Source organism: Chenopodium quinoa, unplaced genomic scaffold (assembly GCF_001683475.1).
Source record: "Chenopodium quinoa cultivar QQ74 unplaced genomic scaffold, ASM168347v1, whole genome shotgun sequence".
Lineage (NCBI taxonomy): Eukaryota > Viridiplantae > Streptophyta > Magnoliopsida > Caryophyllales > Amaranthaceae > Chenopodium > Chenopodium quinoa.
The window spans coordinates 1,794,670-1,813,473 of record NW_018743937.1 but is presented as its reverse complement, the minus strand read 5'-3'; the positions used below and the strand labels follow the sequence as shown (position 1 = coordinate 1,813,473).

Here is an 18,804-nt window from a genome sequence, read left to right as displayed (position 1 = left end):
GGAATAAAGCAAAAGTGTGCATTAGAAAAATACATGAACAACAACAATATTTCAGCAGTAGCTACGGCAGAATCAGGTCAATAACATAAACTAAATTTAGACAGAAGCAACAGAAAATGATTTATGTTACCTGATTAATTGTAGCCCCAGATTTAGAAGATTGCCTATTTTGGTCAACGAGAAGATGTGGCGCACTACATGCATCCTTTGGAGCCGATGGAATCGAAAAATCAGGAATGACAAGATTAATCCCGGGGTTAGCATCCTGAAGTTGAGTCAAAATTGCAGTTGTTACACTTGGTGCAAGTTGTTGTACTAATTGAGCTTGCATATTTTCTAAGAATTCCGCCGGGAATATGAAATCTGAATTTTTTTTCTTTTTTCTGCAAATCTGACTTTTTCACACCTTTTCCTTGTAGGCGTACACGGCTTTTACGCTTAGGTTCTGGAATCACTTTGGAGTAAGGGTCCTTAGAGTTACTACCATATTCATGTTGGGAAGACTCCAAAGCATCCATTTTAGCCTATATTAAGAAATTACAGCCACGTGCTTATTATTTATCAAAACAAAACAAATATAACATAGATCTAACATGCATGTTAACTCACAATATTCTCTGCTATTTTTTCTTGGTTGGTAAGGTATGTCCTTCCCACTGTTCTCTTCCTTGACTCCTTATAGACCCTTGCTTGAGAAGGTTCTTGCTTATCGGGATCTTGTTGTTTCTGTGAAACATTATACATAAAATTGAAGTGATTACAAATAATTAAAGGACAGGGGTGAAAGCTTCATGTAGTACATGTAGTTATTGTAAATTAATGATTATAAAGATAATAACAGTGTCAAAAAATGAGATGAATTATTTTACCAACTCATGCCGTAAAATTGCGTAAGAGTTACGGCCCATAGTGTGCATGTCATCTAAAATTAGGCGATTGTCTTTGTTGATCTTACTGATTTCCTATGTGATAACACAATAAAGATTTAAAAATTTTGAACCACGTAAATAAATCATATAAAAGTAAATTCAAATAGGCTATTAAGGTCATGAAACTATGTCAATATTGCACAACACATTTCAAAACCATATACATAATACCTCGACCTCTTTAGAATGCCAATATTGCAAAAGCTCTCTAAATTGAGGTTCTGAAATTGTGTCTGGCTTATGAAACCATCTTAAAGCATCAGTGGGATATGCATAGAAGTAGTTCTTCTTAGTCAAGCATTAATGAGCTTTCCAGCTTCCATTGATAGCTTGCATCACCCATTCTCTTCCAGCTTCAGGAACCATATACTTTTCCTACACAAATCATGAATATATAATTATTTATGGTCTAGTAACAAAATAAGAAGCATTTTTTTAAAATGAAATCCAATGAACTTAAGCTAAAGAATTATATTACTACATACTTGGACATACTCCCACATTTTGTCAAGTGTGGGTAGACATGGAAACTTAATGTAATTTAGTGGTGCAAGTTCAGAATCCCTTGCCACAGTACCCAAGAATTGCTTGAACTCCTGAACAATTTCACGTGTAGGTCCAATTGGTTGGCCCGATGAGTTTAAAACAATAACTTCACGCTCTTCTCTTGTTCGTGCATGTACCTTGGGTAGCATTGTTGGACCTCGATGCCTTTTGCTTTTAGGAGCTTTTTTAGGTTCTAAATCAGGAGGTTCTTGGACAGAATTTGTGTGGCAAGACAAGAAAAGAATCAGTTTGAGTGATAAACCTCAATAAATAGTGGATGGATGGGTGATATATGCTCATTAACAGATCATGTTATCCCATAAACAAACTGTCAAAGTGTAATTGTGCCTCAGGCTTATGACAATGCCGACCGGTTTAGTTTCCCTACAGTTGTATTTCATCTTAAAACATTGAATTCCAATCAGTTCAAGCCTTTATAAAATTTCTATTAAGGCATATTTATTGATTTTCACTACAGGCCTTGTCTGGCAGTTAATTTCAGCATTGACGGTGTTTCAAGTAATCAGGTTTTTTGATACTAGAGATGAGGAGTTTAATACAAGGAACTAGAGCTTAAGACCTGTTTGCAGCTTTCAATTCTCAAAGACACGAGGACTGCAAGAGAAACTCTATAATTCTGTCTTAGTGAAAATTACAATAATTTTTCTATTGTTTTCTCCATTATGATCTGCATCCTAGTCTCCTAATAATGCAGAATCTTAGCCAAGTTCTGTAGTTTGTATATAATGAAAGAGTGGATGGATGGGATGATCCTCGTCTACCAATTATCTAAGGGATGGTGTGTACAAGTCTTTTAAGATTGAGGCACTGTTATGGATTGGTTCAATGGGGTCAACACCACTGGTCAGCCACCACTTTTGGTATACTCGAGACGCGCAAAAGGAAGTCAACAAGAGTCAAGAGAAGCAAAGGAAGCAATTAAGAGGATTTAGGGAAGGAAAACAGTCAGCTCTAACCTTGTTCATTATTGGTTTGTCTATTTTAGTTAATTAAGTTCACATGATATATAGAGTTCTAAATGCTTTGTACAACTGAGTGTGAACAGCCTAGGCTAGCAAATAACTAAATCAGATCACAAAAAAAATAAGCAAGCAATAGAGCACTTAAATAGCAGCAGACCAACAAACAACAATGCCTAGGCAACAGCAACAACAAAGAACAACAACACCAAAACCTCAATAAATTGAAGACAAACATATCATTTTGCACACCAAAACAAAACAAATTTTCTGAGATAACTCGATCAAAATACTAAGGCAGCTAATTAATAAGGAAGCTACTAGCAGAATCCAAAGATCAAAATACTGACAGGTCAGCTAATTATTAAGGCAGCTACTGGCAGAATCCAACTCACAATGTACTCCAATATTTCATAAATCTTAAAATAAATTTATACCTTTTTAGTAAACAAATCCAGATATAATAAGAGAAAAACAATTCACCAGACTTTAGCATGTTAACAAAAGCTAAAATAAATAATACTACGTAAAATGATTGCAAATACCTTGCATTCCTTCGCTTCCAAACTGAAATTGAACTTCATCTTGTAATCCTTTATCACCCTCATATTCATTACCAACACCATCATCATTCTCATTTAGTGCATCCACTTCCTCATTCTCACTTAGTACATCAGCATCACCATTGGTATTCTCATTAAATGCAGCGCCATTATTCATTGCTTTTCTTGTCAGAGAATTATTAAAAGATTGAGTACCTGATACAAACCCATCATTATTTTCTTTTTTCCTTTTCCGGAACTCAAGGTACGCTGACATAGAACCAGGAGAACAGAACGCTCGTTTTGTTCCCTTCTTTTCTGAGATAACTTGCTGCTTCTTTTGGATGCGTTGATCTTTAACACTAGCAACCTCAATTGAGTAAGTGTTCTGAACTTCATCAACTGCATGCTTCTTATGGCTATTCACTTCCACAACATCAGCCATAGTTTTAGGGCGAAATGATGACTTCTTTACTTGCTTTGAAACCTATAAAAAAAAGGCAATTATAGCATTACTAATTGCATGTAAACCATGAAAAACAATATAAAACAGTGTGTATAAATGACAAAATAGAAGTGAATACCTGCTTACTAGATTTTCTTTTTCCAGAAGTGACATTGTCACCTTCCATAATGTCATCAGTTTCAACCTCATTTTCACCATCGTATTCCGACGTAGAGTCATCATCTTCATTTTCTGGTATACGTTTTTGCCTTGCACTTGGACAAATTAAGGCTTTTGTTTTTTCTTCCAGTATCTTATTAGCTACAGATGCTGATCCTCGGGCTTCCATTCTCTCTGCATTGAATTTCAGTTTTTGAAGCCGTTGCAACTCATATTCAGTTATCTGACTTTGGGAAGTAGGAACTTTGGGTCTACTCGGTTTCATCTGAAAAAAATGGAAGTATGTTAGTTATGTATGTAAATATAATTAATTGAAATAAATTGCCATGTAAATATAATAAATTGAAATAAATTGCAATGTAAAAAAAAATGGAAGTATGTTAATTATGTATGTAAAATAACATTTAGTGAAGTATTAAAATAACGTATGTCAATAGGGGTGTACAAAAACTGGACCGGACCTGAAACCAGACCTGAACCGACCTGATCCGGACCGGACCTGACCCGGACCTGTTGATTCAGGTCCGGTCCCGGTCCTTAAAAATCAAGGTTCCCGGTTCCGGTCCGGACCCGGTCTAAACCCGGGGTTTTCAGGTCCGGACCTAAAACCCGGAAAAATTGTATTTTTTTAAAAATAAATAAATAAATAAATCAAAAATCAAATTAACGCTGCTTGCTGCTTTGCTTGAGTGACGAACTGACGATTCTGTTCTCTTTCATTTCTAACCCTAATTCCCTAACGCTATCTCCAAGACTCCAATCTCCAAACTCCCTGGCTGTCTCCCCCTCTCCCTCACTCTCACTATCTCTCAGCCAGTAAGCCCAACGCCCACCGCCGACAGTGACACCTCCCTGCCTTCCTCACTCTCTCAGGCGAAGCCCAGGCGCCCACCGCATGAGACAGCTGCCGCGCGATTCTCCATTTCTCCGGTAAGTTATTTATTTTTATTTTTTAATGTAAATCTAAATTATCTAATTATGTTTGGGTATTTTGTATTCGAAATAATGAATTAAGTGTTAGAATTTATATGTTTATTCATGTTTCAATTGCTTATAATGATTGTTTGATGTTTGCATGTTGAATTTCTCTTTTTTAGTTCATTTGTTTCGAATTTATGTTTTTTTTTGTTTTCTTGAGTTCAGGGTTTACGGTTTTAGGGTTTAGGGGTTAGAATTGATAAGAATTATGGTTTATTTTCGAATTTTTTTCGAATTTATGTTTTTTTTTTGGTTTTTTTTTAGTTTAGGGTTTAGGGTTTAGAATTGATAACAAGTATGGTTTGTCTTCGAATTTATGTTTTTTTTTTGGTTTTTTTGAGTTTAGGGTTCAGGTTTTAGAATTGATCACACTATCACAGATTCACAGCCTTTGAATCTCTGTTTAGGCCAAATTTAAATAAATAAATAAATAAATAAACGTAGTGCATGATTTGTAAGAGACTCAGATGATTAAATAAGTTGGCTAACTTGTATCAAAATTGTTAAGACATGGTTGTATGCAGTTCAGAATTCAGATTTGAGTTGGCTAACTTGTTTAGAATTGATAAGACATAGTTGTATGCAGTTCAGGGATTCTTATTCTTGTTCTTATTCTTGCAGACTTGCCTAGGGCTAACAAGGGAGTGGAGGAACCACGGATTCTTATTCTTGCAATGTAAGTTGCTCTTAAATTTTTTTATAAAATGGTATGTGTATATAATTGTTACTTTAAAATTACTTATATTGTCTATAATTATATTGTAGATGGAGAGCTCTCAATTCAAACGGTCGGCTTCTTTTTCTGAACAAACGTCACAACCACTTTCTGAAAAGGATATGGCAGAATTGCAATCTACTTTGGCTCCTGATAAGAAGCTAAAAGCGGCGCGGGAGTATATATGGAACAGAAAAAGTAAGAGGAAAGCTGAGTATTGGAAATATTACTTAGAGTACGCCGAGAATGGAAAACTACGAGCTGAATGTAAGTTTTGTCCTAAAACTTTTGCTGCTGATGGTAATCTTAATGGTTCCAAAAATGTTAAAAATCATGCAGAATCATGTCTCGGTAATCCTATTAATATAGAAAAAGAAAAGGGCAAAGAAAAGCAAACTAAATTGTATTTTGATCAAGAACATGAGAGTGGTGAATTAAAGTGTGGGAGTAGGATTATTAACTTGAATGATGTTAGAGAGGCATTGGTTCACATGATTATTGTTGATGAGTTACCATTTAAGCATGTGGAAAAACCCGGTTTTAGGCACTTTGTGCAAGTTGCATGTCTACAATTTCACATTCCATCTCGTGTTACCATTGCTCGTGATTGTTTAAAGTTGTATTATAGTGAAAAAGAGAAATTGAGAGAAATGTTTAAGACATGTCAAAGAATTTCTGTGACCACTGATACTTGGACTTCAATACAAAGAATTAATTATATGTGTCTTACAGCTCATTTCATTGATAATGACTGGAAATTAGATAAAAAAGATCATAAATTTTGTCCAATTTCTAGTCATAAAGGAGAGGCTATTGGAAAAGCAATTGAGGCATGTTTAGAGTATTGGGGTATTGATGATAAACTTTTTACTGTCACTGTTGATAATGCTTCTTCAAATGATGTTGCTTGTGCTCACTTGAGTAGAATGGTTAGAAGAACAGGATGTATTAATGATGGAAAAAATCTTCATGTTAGATGCATTGCTCATATCATTAATTTAATTGTGTGGGATGGTATTAAAGAACATGGTGTGTGCATTGATAGAGTTAGAAATGCTGTGAAATATGTTAAGAATTCCTCTGCAAGAATACTTAGATTCAAAGATCTTGTGCAAAAAGCAAACATAGATTCAAAATCTTCTTTATCCTTTGATGTCCCCACTCGTTGGAACTCCACATACATAATGTTGGAAACGGCTTTGAAGTTTCGACGTGTTTTTAGTGGGTTATCTCTTCTTGATGGAGAGGATTTGAATGACAATGAAAGGCCTCCCGAACCCGAAGATTGGGAAAAAGTGGAGAAGCTAGTTTTGTTTCTAGAGGGGTTTTATCTGTTGACTAAACGAATTTCTGGTTCCCATTATGTGACAGCTAATAAAGGTTTAGGAGAAATTGCTTCTATGTATGATATGTTAAATAATTGGGAACAAAGTGAGGACTTGAATTTTCAAGCTATGGCCATTGCAATGAAAAAAAAGTTTGATAAGTATTGGGGGGATTTGGATAAGATGAATAAATTCATTTATGTTGCTCTTCTTCTCGACCCTCACTCTAAGATGGTCATTGTTGAATTGACACTAACGGATATGCATGGACCGGAAAAGGGTACAAAACTTGCTAATGATGTGAAGGAGTTCGCTTACTCTTTATTTGAGGAATATAGAAAAATGTATGCTACTTCTAATATTCCAGATTGTGGAGATAATATGTCAATGGATATTGATAATAGTAAAGGAGTGGGTTCCGATTATGTGAGGAAACTAAAAGAAAGAGCAAAACGATTGAAGGGGACAAGTGGGTATGCGATAAGTGAGTTGGATAGGTACTTAAATGATCAATTAGGGCCGGAGGAGGAAGAACAAGATGCATTGACATGGTGGGGTAAGAATGGTCAGCGTTATGTGATTCTTAATCGCATGGCACGTGACATACTAGCCATCCCATTATCGACCGTTGCATCAGAATCTGCTTTTAGTACGGGAGGTCGTACTCTAGATCCATTTCGAAGTTCTTTTAACTCCTAAGGTAATGCATCGTTATCTTTTTATTTTATAAAATCAAGTTTGCTTATATCTTAATATGACTTTGTTTATACATATTTGTGTAATATTTTTGTATTGAAGATGGTTCAAGCGCTACTTTGCACACAAGATTGGCTTAGAGCTAAGGAAGTGCCAATTGTTGATGTGGAAGAAAATTTGAAAGAGTTAGAGGAAATAGAGAAAGGTAGTAATAATTTTATGTACTTGAAATTTTGTTACACCAAATTTATTATTTCATTGTTATCAATCATTAATATATTCTATATTGTATTTTATTTAGAGGTGCAACGTGGTGAATCTAACGATGTAGACGATGAAGTTGTTTTCGTGGACTCATTAGTGTGAATCACGCGATCAAAGGGAAAACAACTCGTTGGAGAATTTATGTATTTCTAGTACTTGAGACTTTGAGAGTTGAGACTTAAGAGAATTTATGTAATGTTATGAGTTTTCGTGGACTTATTTGTATTTTCGGTGGATTCAATTGTATTTTTGGTGTTTGAGAATTGGGACTTTATAGACTTTATTTAGTTTTGTGATTGATAATTTTGGTTTGTATGTAATTATTAAATTATGCAACATGTCTAAAAATCACAAAACAGGTCCATATGCAGGTCCAATAGGTTTTTTATTAAAAAAAACAAACGAAAAAAACACAAAACAGGTCCATTCAGGTCTAAACCTGGACCAGGCCTGATTTTTCAGGTCTGGACCGGAACCGGACCTGTTAATTCAGGTCCGGTCCCCAGTCCTCATAATTACCCAATTCAGGTCCCCGGTCCAAACAGGTCCGGTCCAGGTCCGGTCCGGTTTTGGACCGGTGTACACCCCTATATGTCAATACCATCTGAAAACTCTCTAGGAGGAATTTGAACAGCATAATGCCAACCTTCTCTATTCAAATCTTCCACATAAAACACTTGATGTGCTTGAGTTGCTAAGATAAAAGGTTCTTCTTTAGAACGGTCTTATTCATATTAACCGTAATAAGCTCATCATCATCCTTATCTGAGTGAAACCATTGACATCTAAATAAGACAACACTGAAATGACCATGATAAGATATCTCAATGATTTCAGTTATTGAACCATAATAATTAACATTTCCCACAACAGGATTTTGATCTTTGGAGCTTGCAAAGCTATGTGTAATGGCTGTTAGAGTGACGCCACTATTTTGAGTTCCGCAGTTTGCATCTCGCTTCATGGTATGAAATCTATAGCCGTTAACCGAGTATCCTGTGTACTTTTTGGCAACGTGAGAGGGACCTTTTGATAACCACAAAATATGGTCCGGGATATTATCATGGCCATCTTTAAGAATCAAATCAACTTTCTCCCTAAACCAATCCATGAAATCCTTGTTGTGGTCTTGAGCACTATTCCATTTTCTTTTCCTTTTAGCACTTACACAAATCTTGTGCTCACTGTAAAAAAAAATATTTCTCTTACTAACGCACTAGAGTTAGAATAAAGACATTTTATAAAAAAAATATTAATAAATCTAAATTTTGATTACAAATCTTACCTTATATATTTCTCAACTTCCTCACAATGACAATTGAACAAGACATAACGATGTGCTTGTGCCCATGTATTGCGATCAATTATGTTTCCACGACGATTTTTTTTCTTTGAGGTCCTTCCTTTTCCTTTGATAGGATGTCCTACCTTAGGGAAAAATGATTTTGAGGTACCACACTCATTAACTTTAGGTGTGGCTTTTCTTGATCGTTTCAAAAATCTAGCTATGAAAGCAACATATTCTTTAGCTTGGTTTCCTTCTGCCATTGAGCCTTCTGGACGAGCCTTGTTTCGAACATCTTGTTTCATTTCATGAAGATTCCTCTCAATCCCATACATACACCTTGAACTCACAGGTCCACCCAACTTAATTTGGTCAACCAAATGTATGGGTAAATGTTCCATTATATAAAAAAAAAGCAGGTGGAAAAATCCTCTCAAGTAGGCATAGAGCTTTAACTATCTCAGATTGCAATTTTTCAAGATCTCGAGGATCAATAGTTTTACTCTATATACCTTTGAAAAAAGCAGAAAGTCTTATCAAAGGACTAGCAACATCTTTGAGTAATGTTGTCTTCACAGCAATTGGAAGAAGATAATTCATCATAAAATGAGCATCATGACTTTTGTAGCCTGCTATTTTCCTTTCTCCAACTTGCACACAACGACTAAGGTTGGAAGCATAACCTTGAGGAAGCTTAGCATTTTTTATAACCTGGCAGAACTTACGCTTTTGCTCCAATGACATCCAAAAGCGAGATCTTGGAAATTCTTCACTACCATCTTCAAATTCAATTGGTTGAAGCTCTGGCATCAAATTAAGTTCTACCAAATCTCAACGAGCACTCACATTATCCTTGGTCTTCGGAGAAATGTCTAATAATGTCCCAATGATATTATCAATGAAATTTTTCTCAATATGCATTACATCAAGATTATGGCGATTAGAGAAATGCTTCCAATATGGTAACTTAAAAAATATGGGTATCTTTCTCCACGGATTCGGATCATCCACATCACGCCTTGGTTTCTTTTGCTTCTTTCCAAATGCATTTGGAAAATCACGCAACATATTCTCAAGTTTTCCATCAAAATTTTCCATCATCACGAATAGGTTGACATCTTTCCTCAAGTTTTCCATCAAAATTCCTCTTATCATGACGCCAAGGGTGAGATGGATCCAAAAATCTACGATTTTCCCTATACACAGTCTTACCACTACAAGGCAACCACTCGGAATCTGTTTCATAATGACATTCAGGGCATGCCAAGTATCCTTTTGTGCTCCACCCAGATAACATTGCATAACCCGAAAAATCACTCACGGTAGTCATCAATGCTACATGCATGTCAAACCTTTGATTAGTCGAAGCATCATAAGTTTCCAACCCAAACTCCCACAAATCCTTCAAGTCCTTGATAAGTGGCTGCAAATATATGTCAATGTCATTGCCAGGGGAAGACGGGCCGGGAATTAGTAAGGCTAGCATCAAAAACTCAGGCTTCATAATCATCCAAGGAGGCAAGTTATAATTAATCAACATTACTGGCCATGTACTATGGACAATGCTCATTGAATTGAATGGGCTAAATCCATCTGTGGCTAACCCAAGCCTCACATTGCGTGGGTCATCAGCAAACTTTGGTTATAAAGAATCAAATTCCTTCCAAGCTTGACCATCAACAGGATGATGTAAGAGATGATCATTTTCACGCCCATCAGCATGCCAAGTCATGTATTTCGCCGTCTCTTGACACAAAAATAGTCGTTGAAGCCTTTTCTTGATTGGAAAGTACCTAAGAATCTTTTGAGGAATCCTATAGGTTTTTCCATTTTCATTTTGTATGTCATTCTCTGTGTCATTTGATTTCCATCTTGGCGTCTCACAAACATGGCAGCTTGTTGCATTTTCATGCTCTTCCCAATATATCATGCAATCATTTGGGCACGCATCAATCTTAGTGTAATCCAACCCCAACACTTTCAGAACACTTTTTGCGTCATTAAAAGAAGCTGGCAGTTTCGCTTCAGGTAACACCTCCCTTATAAGCTCCAATATATCTCCAAAAGCAACATTAGTTAGCTTATGATCACACTTCAAAATAAAAAGACGGATCATGAAGGAAAGTTTTGAATGATTTTTACAACCAGGGAACAATTCTTCCTGGCCCTCTTCAACTAACTTGAAAAACTTTTTTGCCTCGTCATTTGGCCCCTTTCTAAAAGCATCATGTGCATCATGCAAAAATTCTACTATGTCATCATTAAAATCATTTGGGGTTGACCCTTCTTCGTTATCCAAAACAGTTTGTTTCCTTTCAAAGTGGATCCCTAACTCTGATAACCTATCCGTTTGTGGAACAAAACCATTACAAATAAGGTGATCTCTCACAACACCTTCATGACGCCAAAAACGATAATGACAACTTTCACAAGGACAACAAATTTGATTTCCTTGAGACTTAGAAGCAAAAGCCTTTTGTACATATTCATCTACTCCCCGTTCATATTCATCACTCCATTTGGCAAACATCCACCACTCTTTAGTTCCACTATCCATACCTTATGGTAAGAATAAAGAGGGTTATTTTACTTAATTTTTACAATAAAAACATTTAACCAATTCACTAAGAGTTAAGAGAGTCACTGACAGAAACATTTCATTATTAGAAACTGACAGAAACCTTTCATCATCAGAAACTGACAGAAACCTTTCATTATCAGAACAGCAACAAACAAAGTACCTAAGAATCCTTCATGTACATGATCAATTCAAAAGTCCAAAAGAAATTAATACCTTTCATTATTCAGCAATTTTATTTAGACAGATTTGTATCCTCAATAATCAAAAATTAGTGGCTTTATTTTGAAATCAGAATATCTAATTCAGATCATAGATGAAGTAAACTAAAAATGCATAAAATATAGGATATTAAGCCCATAATATTTTCAAGATCAGAAACATATATAAACTAATACAAAGGACTCAGTTCAGATCAGAAAGTAGAATACTATTATGACTCTATGAGGTAAGCCATGAACTAGTCTTGTTTATCACAGAGTATAATTCTATCCAACAGTGGATCAACAGTGAATCTCACACAATTGGTCTTATGGTTGGCTTCATGTTGTTAGTTGTTTTCGTGATGCCCAAACTAATGGAAAACATGGGTAATTGTTCTGAACTCTTAAATTAGTTAACTCTATTCTTGCTTACATAGAATTGCATATATTTCTCAAAATCAAGCAGCACACCCCAAATTTAAACATGGGCTCTGGGTCATATCTTATGTACAAACCATCTTCCTCTCATCCGATCACAGCTCCTTCTCCACTTTGTGGTCTGCCTGAATTTTCACATCTGGGTTGGCATTTATAATAACAGCATCTATTTGTCAATTAAATATTAAATTTTTAATTTATCAAAATCAAGCCGCACACCCCAAATTTCGAGCACAATATACACCAGAAAATCACAGCAATTTTTCCCCATATAATTCAAGCAAAAAGAACAACAAATTCAACCAAACATACCCCAAAAATGTATAGCATTTTCACAGTAAAATTTGAGAAAAAATAAACCTGAAATTCAAACTCAAATACAAATTCCCAAAGACAGCAATAAAAATTTAAAATTTATTTTATCAAAACACAACAACAAAAATTTCAATTAAGAAATTTCTGAAATGAAGAATCAAATTTCTGAAATGAAGAATCGTTGTATACCTTGAACTCAAAGTCGAGATATCAGCAACAGGGACATGCAAAACGAAAATGGAACTTCTCCACTTGAATTACGCCGCCTCTTGAGCAACCAAACGTCACTTGAATTACACCACCTCTTGAGTTCCGCCTTCCTCTACTTCACTAAGTTTTCCTCTCAGAATTTTCAAGAAATTGTAAGTAATTTTTGAGTATTTTATGGCCTTAAAATCGGAGATTTGGGGAAAATTGAGAATTTAAAGTTTTTGGAATTGCTAATTAAAATAGCTTAATAGAATTGGGGGAAATGGAGGATTGGGGGAAATGGAAAAATGGGGGAAATGGTGAATTCGAACAGAAAAATAGAGAAATCAGAAAAATGGGGAAAGTATACGGAGAGTACAGTAGAGAGAAAATAAGGGTTCAAAATATTTGGGCAAAAAAGTAGAGGGAAGATGAAATTTTCAGCGCGCCTGCTATACGTACTATTTCCATTACTATAATCACAAACCGTTGCAATAGCTTTCCTTTTTGTTGAAATATCTAGGCTGATGCAACGGTTCATTAAAGCCGTGGTAATAGCTCTACTTCTCACACATTAAAACGCATTAACCTACTCTATTGCAACGGCAATTAAAATACCGTTGCAATAGCCTTTATTAGGCCGTGGCATTTGATCAAAAATGTAGTAGTGTGATGTTGTACGGATCTACAAAATGGTATGTATTGGGATTACTGAACATGTGGCAATTGATAATTTGATACTATACCTATATAGTACAACTAGCATAGTGCCCGTGCGATGCACGATTTATAAATCAAATTATTAAACCCGTAGGAAAAATAAAAATAAAAACAAAGGTAATTCATTTACTATTAAAGGACTTGGTTACTAATGGTCAATAAAAAAAAATTTAAAGGAACGTTATTTGAATAGTATTTTATGTTATTTGAATTTCTTTTAATTTTTTATAATGTTATTTTATTAATTGAAAAATAATTGAATAATACTCCACATAGCTATATAAGAAGTGGACTAATTTATTTATATCTCCCGTTGAGAACGAAAAAACTAAAATTTTCTTATCATACCATTCGCATCAGTAGCTACAATCAATCTAATATACACATGTTTTATTTACCCGTCGCACTCATTCAATCTATAGACACAATAATAACCTTATATTTAACCTACCAGAACATATGTTTTCCTAAGTTAAGCATTGTGCCAAAAAACTATATATTATATAATAGTCATATATATAACCAATAGCTGATTAAATATAGTATACAACACAAATACTTCGTATGTAGGTATGGATACTGATAATTTTATATAAATAAAATATACAGAGTATATATTACTAAGATTTATCCCTACCTTAATTATAAAATGGTTAACAAAACTCTTATAATAGTGCATGGACATTTATATATCTAAAAATGTTCTTTTTACATATATTTTCCCCCATTTAATTTTAAAAACCTTAAAATTGTCTCTTGAATTCGCTAAATTGATTTAAAAGGTTATGTTTATTTCAATATTTAAAGCCATTTACTATTTTCATTTCCTTTTGTTTTAATTTTTCTATTTAGAATTTATTAGACTATTAAGTTTCAAGATCGAAGTCAATATCTTTTTACCGTACAATCACTAAATCAAAGTCGCTCAACTAAAGTTTTGGACATTGCATAGCTACACAACATCCAACACATTTAATGGTTACATGCAAATAATTTTAATAAAACTACGCATTCGATATAAGTTATTAAACAATTTAACTATAGATACATTTTGATAGGTTTATATCTTTCATATTAACAAAAATTTACAAATGTTATTATTATATTTTGAAAAAAAAAATTAGACTTTGGAGTTTTGTATAAGATAGATAAAGGATAAGTTAATTCCCGTCATATATGCATTGAGTTTTGGGTGTTCTATCCGGTTCACCCTTTGGGCTAATCCAGATTTGAGAATCTGTTCTAGGCTATTAGGTTCCACTCCCCTTCCGATTGTTGTTGCAGAGGAGCGAACACAGGTCCTCCCTACCAAGTGTAGTCACAATCACCACTACACCAACAACCAAACACTTGGTATGGAGAACACGTGTTATAAAATATTATATTATATTATATACATATACTTTTTTATATTATAAAAAATATTATATTATATACACATACTATTATAGTTAAAAGTATTATTATGTATAAAACAACATAAATTATTGCACATGATTGTTGTATATCTGGTATAGTACATGAGCAATGCACGATTTTTAAATCAAAATGTTAGTTTTTCTAAAAAAAATTCATAAGTAATAGCATTGTTAATACGAATATTACAATTTAAAACACGAGTAATAGTTATAATACATTTTATATATATCCTTTTTCCGTCAAATGTCTAATTCAATTTAACTTTTATTCTTCTTGTTTAGATTGGTTATTGGTTCAGGTTTTTTTTTTTTATGCAAGAAAAACAAAAGGTCATTGTAAAAGACATTGTATAGAAAATGAAAGCCCGATTAAAATTAAATTTTTGTTCAAGATTATGTATTTTTTTCCAAGACAACATTTCGGCTCAGTATTCGTAATTTTTACACTATTTTGTATCTTTATCAAAAACTTTTGTATTCAACCGATTACTTGAATTGAATTTAGGATAACTTCTAGACTATTTTGGGTAACTTTTATCAATAAAGCATAAGTAACTTTCATTCATTATAGGGTAGCTTTTATAATAGGTGCACAATATTTTATTGTACATCTGATTTTTTTTAAATGTTTGTATTGATTTCATAATTGACGTCAAACTAAGTTCTATCGATTTTATTTAATTTTCATAAAAAAAAACAATATTAGCCTTTCAAAATACGAAATTTTTGTTTCCTTAATTATGCCACTTTACTCATATTGCTTCAAATTAGTTATTATTCTTTAACTTGACTATAAATTTAATTTTCATAAAAAAAACAATATTAGCCTTTCAAAATACAAAATATTTGTTTCCTTAATTTTGTCACTTTAATCATATTGCTTCAAATTAATTATTATTCATTAACTTGACTATAAATAAAGATTGGAAAGACTTTATGGATTATTTGTAGTATTGGAAAGTATATATTTATTATAAAAAAATTAAATCAATATTTATGTTAGGAAATCATGAAAATCTTATACATGTATAGAAACTTGCTTTTATTGTTTGAAGTTTAACAAAAATAACTATGCATAAACATGTAAACAATAATTATATAGATATATTTTATACTTAAGATAAGTCAATGAGAGAGTGACATTTGTCATCCTCACATTGAGGCGCTTGTGTTTTAGTATAATATATAGATAGATAGATAGATAGATAGATTACAGGGTAGCTTTTATAATAGGTGCACAATATTTTATTGTACATCTGATTTTTTTTAAATTTGTATTGATTTCATAATTGACGTCAAACTAAATTCTATCGATTTTATTTAATTTTCATTTAAAAAAAAACAATATTAGCCTTCAAAATACGAAATATTTGTTTCCTTAATTATGCCACTTTAATCATATTGCTTCAAATTAGTTATTATTCTTTAACTTGACTATAAATTTAATTTTCATAAATAAAAAAAATAAAAAAAAACAATATTAGCCTTTCAAAATACGAAATATTTGTTTCCTTAATTATGCCACTTTAATCAAATTGCTTCAAATTAGTTATTATTCTTTAACTTGACTATAAATAAAGATTGGAAAGACTTTATGGATTATTTGTCATATTGGAAAGTATATATTTATTATAAAAAAAATTAAATCAATATTTATGTTAGGAAATCATGAAAATCTTATACATGTATAGAAACTTGCTTTTATTGTTTGAAGTTTAACAAAAAATATAACTATGCTTGAACATGTAAACAGTAATTATATAGATATATTTTATGCTTAAGATAAGCCAATGAGAGAGTGACATTTGTCATACTCACATTGAGGCGCTTGTCTTTTAGTATAATAGATAGATAGATAGATATATAGATAGATTACAGGGTAGCTATTATAATAGGTGCACAATATTTTATTGTACATCTAATTTTTTTTTAATGTTTTTATTGATTTCATAATTGACGTCAAACTAAATTCTATCGATTTTCTTTAATTTTCATAAAAAAAACAATATTAGCCTTTCAAAATACGAAATATTTGTTTCCTTAATTATGCCACTTTAATCATATTGCTTCAAATTATTTATTATTCTTTAACTTGACTATAAATTTAATTTTCATAAAAAAAAAAAAAAAACAGTATTAGCTTTTCAAAATACGAAATATTTGTTTCCTTAATTATGCCACTCTAATCATATTGCTTCAAATTAGTTATTATTCTTTAACTTGACTATAAATAAAGATTGGAAAGACTTTATGGATTATTTGTAGTATTGGAAAGTATATATTTATTATAAAAAAAAAAAATTAAATCAATATTTATGTTAGGAAATCATGAAAATCTTATACATGTATAGAAACTTGCTTTTATTGTTTGAATTTTAACAAAAATATAACTATGCTTGAACATGTAAACAGTACTTATATAAATATATTTTATGTTTAAAATAAGCCAATGAAAGAGTGACATTTATCATCCTCACATTGAGACGCTTGTCTTTTAGTATAATATATATAAATGATTATGTGATTGTTTGAACACTAAAAGTATCATTTTCTAGGATCCTTGTTTGCCCATTAACTTTCAGTTCGTAGAAAGTGTACACTTTTTATTTCTTTTCTCGTATTTTTAATTCATAAGAATTCTTTTAATTAGGGATTCTTCTTCTCACGATGCTAAAAGGTGTACATCTCTCCTCCAAATGAGAGCTTGTTGGATACGGAGTATTATCTACCTTGTGCATGTTGCACCATTTTGAGTTAAATACTAGTTTGAGGCTATGCCACACATGTCATCCAATTCATAAGATTGAAGGAGACTCATCTTAAAATAGAAAGAGTAGTCCCTTGAGTTCATAAAATAATTTTCTCTTTTCTTTAATTAATGTGGGACACTTACACATGCATATGATGTTTCATGAGGCTATGAATTTTTAATATCCCCCTCCGCCCTCGCACATGTGGTCTAATCTACTTTGGCACATAATATTAAAGTGATTAAAGGTTTAACCATGAGCCTAACTTTGATATTATGCTAAACAATCAATTCAATAAAAAGATTAGAGTGATGGCTGAAGTGTTTCGGTGAGTTCTGGTAACTGTGTTTTCTAGGGTCAATAAAGGTTTATTGTCTAACTAGATACCTACGCAGTCGACATGGATTAGCTAACTCAGGGATTTATTCGGGGATAACCGCTCCGATGATAAAGTCAATAACAGATTGATATGAGTAAGAAAGGAGGTGAGAGATAGTTTTTAGAGAGTGAGAGAAATTTGGAGAGACAAATCGCACCTTAAAAGTGAATATTGCTTGACTATTTATAGGAAGATAACCAATCAATTGGTGACACGTGTTGATCCACGTAGCTGGCATGGCAATGGGCGGTGAATATCCACGTGGTCGGAAGCAGCTCTCTTCGTGGCTGAGAAGAATATGCCGATATGATTACTGTACCAATATGGAACAAGACTTAAGGGGAAAGTTCCGGTCCACTGCCTTTTATCACATATCGACACCAGTATCATCCCGTACATAAGTATCAAAAATGAATTTATACTCTATTGAGTTAAGTGCTTGAATTCCATGATAAGTCCAAACCAGCTATATGTTAATTGTGTAATCAGCATTACACCTAAATATGTACATTATTACTCTTATTTAGGGCATGTTCACATTAACTGAACTGAGCTGAGCTCAATATTTTATGAGAGAAGAAAATTAAGTGCTAAACTAAATCGAACTGAACTAAAAATAAGCTGAAGTGAACATGCCCTTCATGTAACTTTTCAATCAAAACTACATATCTAACGACCAAAAAAAATTAGGAAATTTTGATTTTTAACTACTCAAAAAACACAAAAATGAATTTTAACACTACCAAAAAAAATTAAAAAAATAAATAAAATAATTTTTTTTTTTTAAAAAAAAAAAAAAAAAAAAAAACACCTTATATCTTAACACCACAAAAAGTTCACAAATTGGATATTACCACCACTCAATTGATTCATCGATGGAATCCGTTACTGGGGCTCACAATGCCTACGTGTCAGCATATAATTAGTCA

General features: G+C 32.8%; 1 protein-coding gene across 2 annotated transcripts; it reads right to left on the bottom strand.

The window, feature by feature from the left end:
• Nucleotides 1-869: 869 nt before the first annotated feature.
• Nucleotides 870-13,441, bottom strand: LOC110688705. Of its 2 annotated transcripts, XM_021865454.1 has the most exons (6): nucleotides 12,609-13,441; nucleotides 3,582-3,887; nucleotides 3,001-3,484; nucleotides 1,415-1,683; nucleotides 1,101-1,304; nucleotides 870-962 (listed from the first exon to the last, which is right to left on the bottom strand). In XM_021865454.1, exons 2-5 carry the CDS (start codon nucleotides 3,885-3,887, stop codon nucleotides 1,230-1,232), a joined length of 1,134 nt encoding a protein of 377 aa, XP_021721146.1. In that variant the 5' UTR covers nucleotides 12,609-13,441; the 3' UTR covers nucleotides 870-962; nucleotides 1,101-1,229. The 2 variants fall into 2 exon arrangements, with proteins under 2 accessions (XP_021721146.1, XP_021721147.1); XM_021865455.1 differs by lacking the exon at nucleotides 1,415-1,683.
• Nucleotides 13,442-18,804: the final 5,363 nt, after the last annotated feature.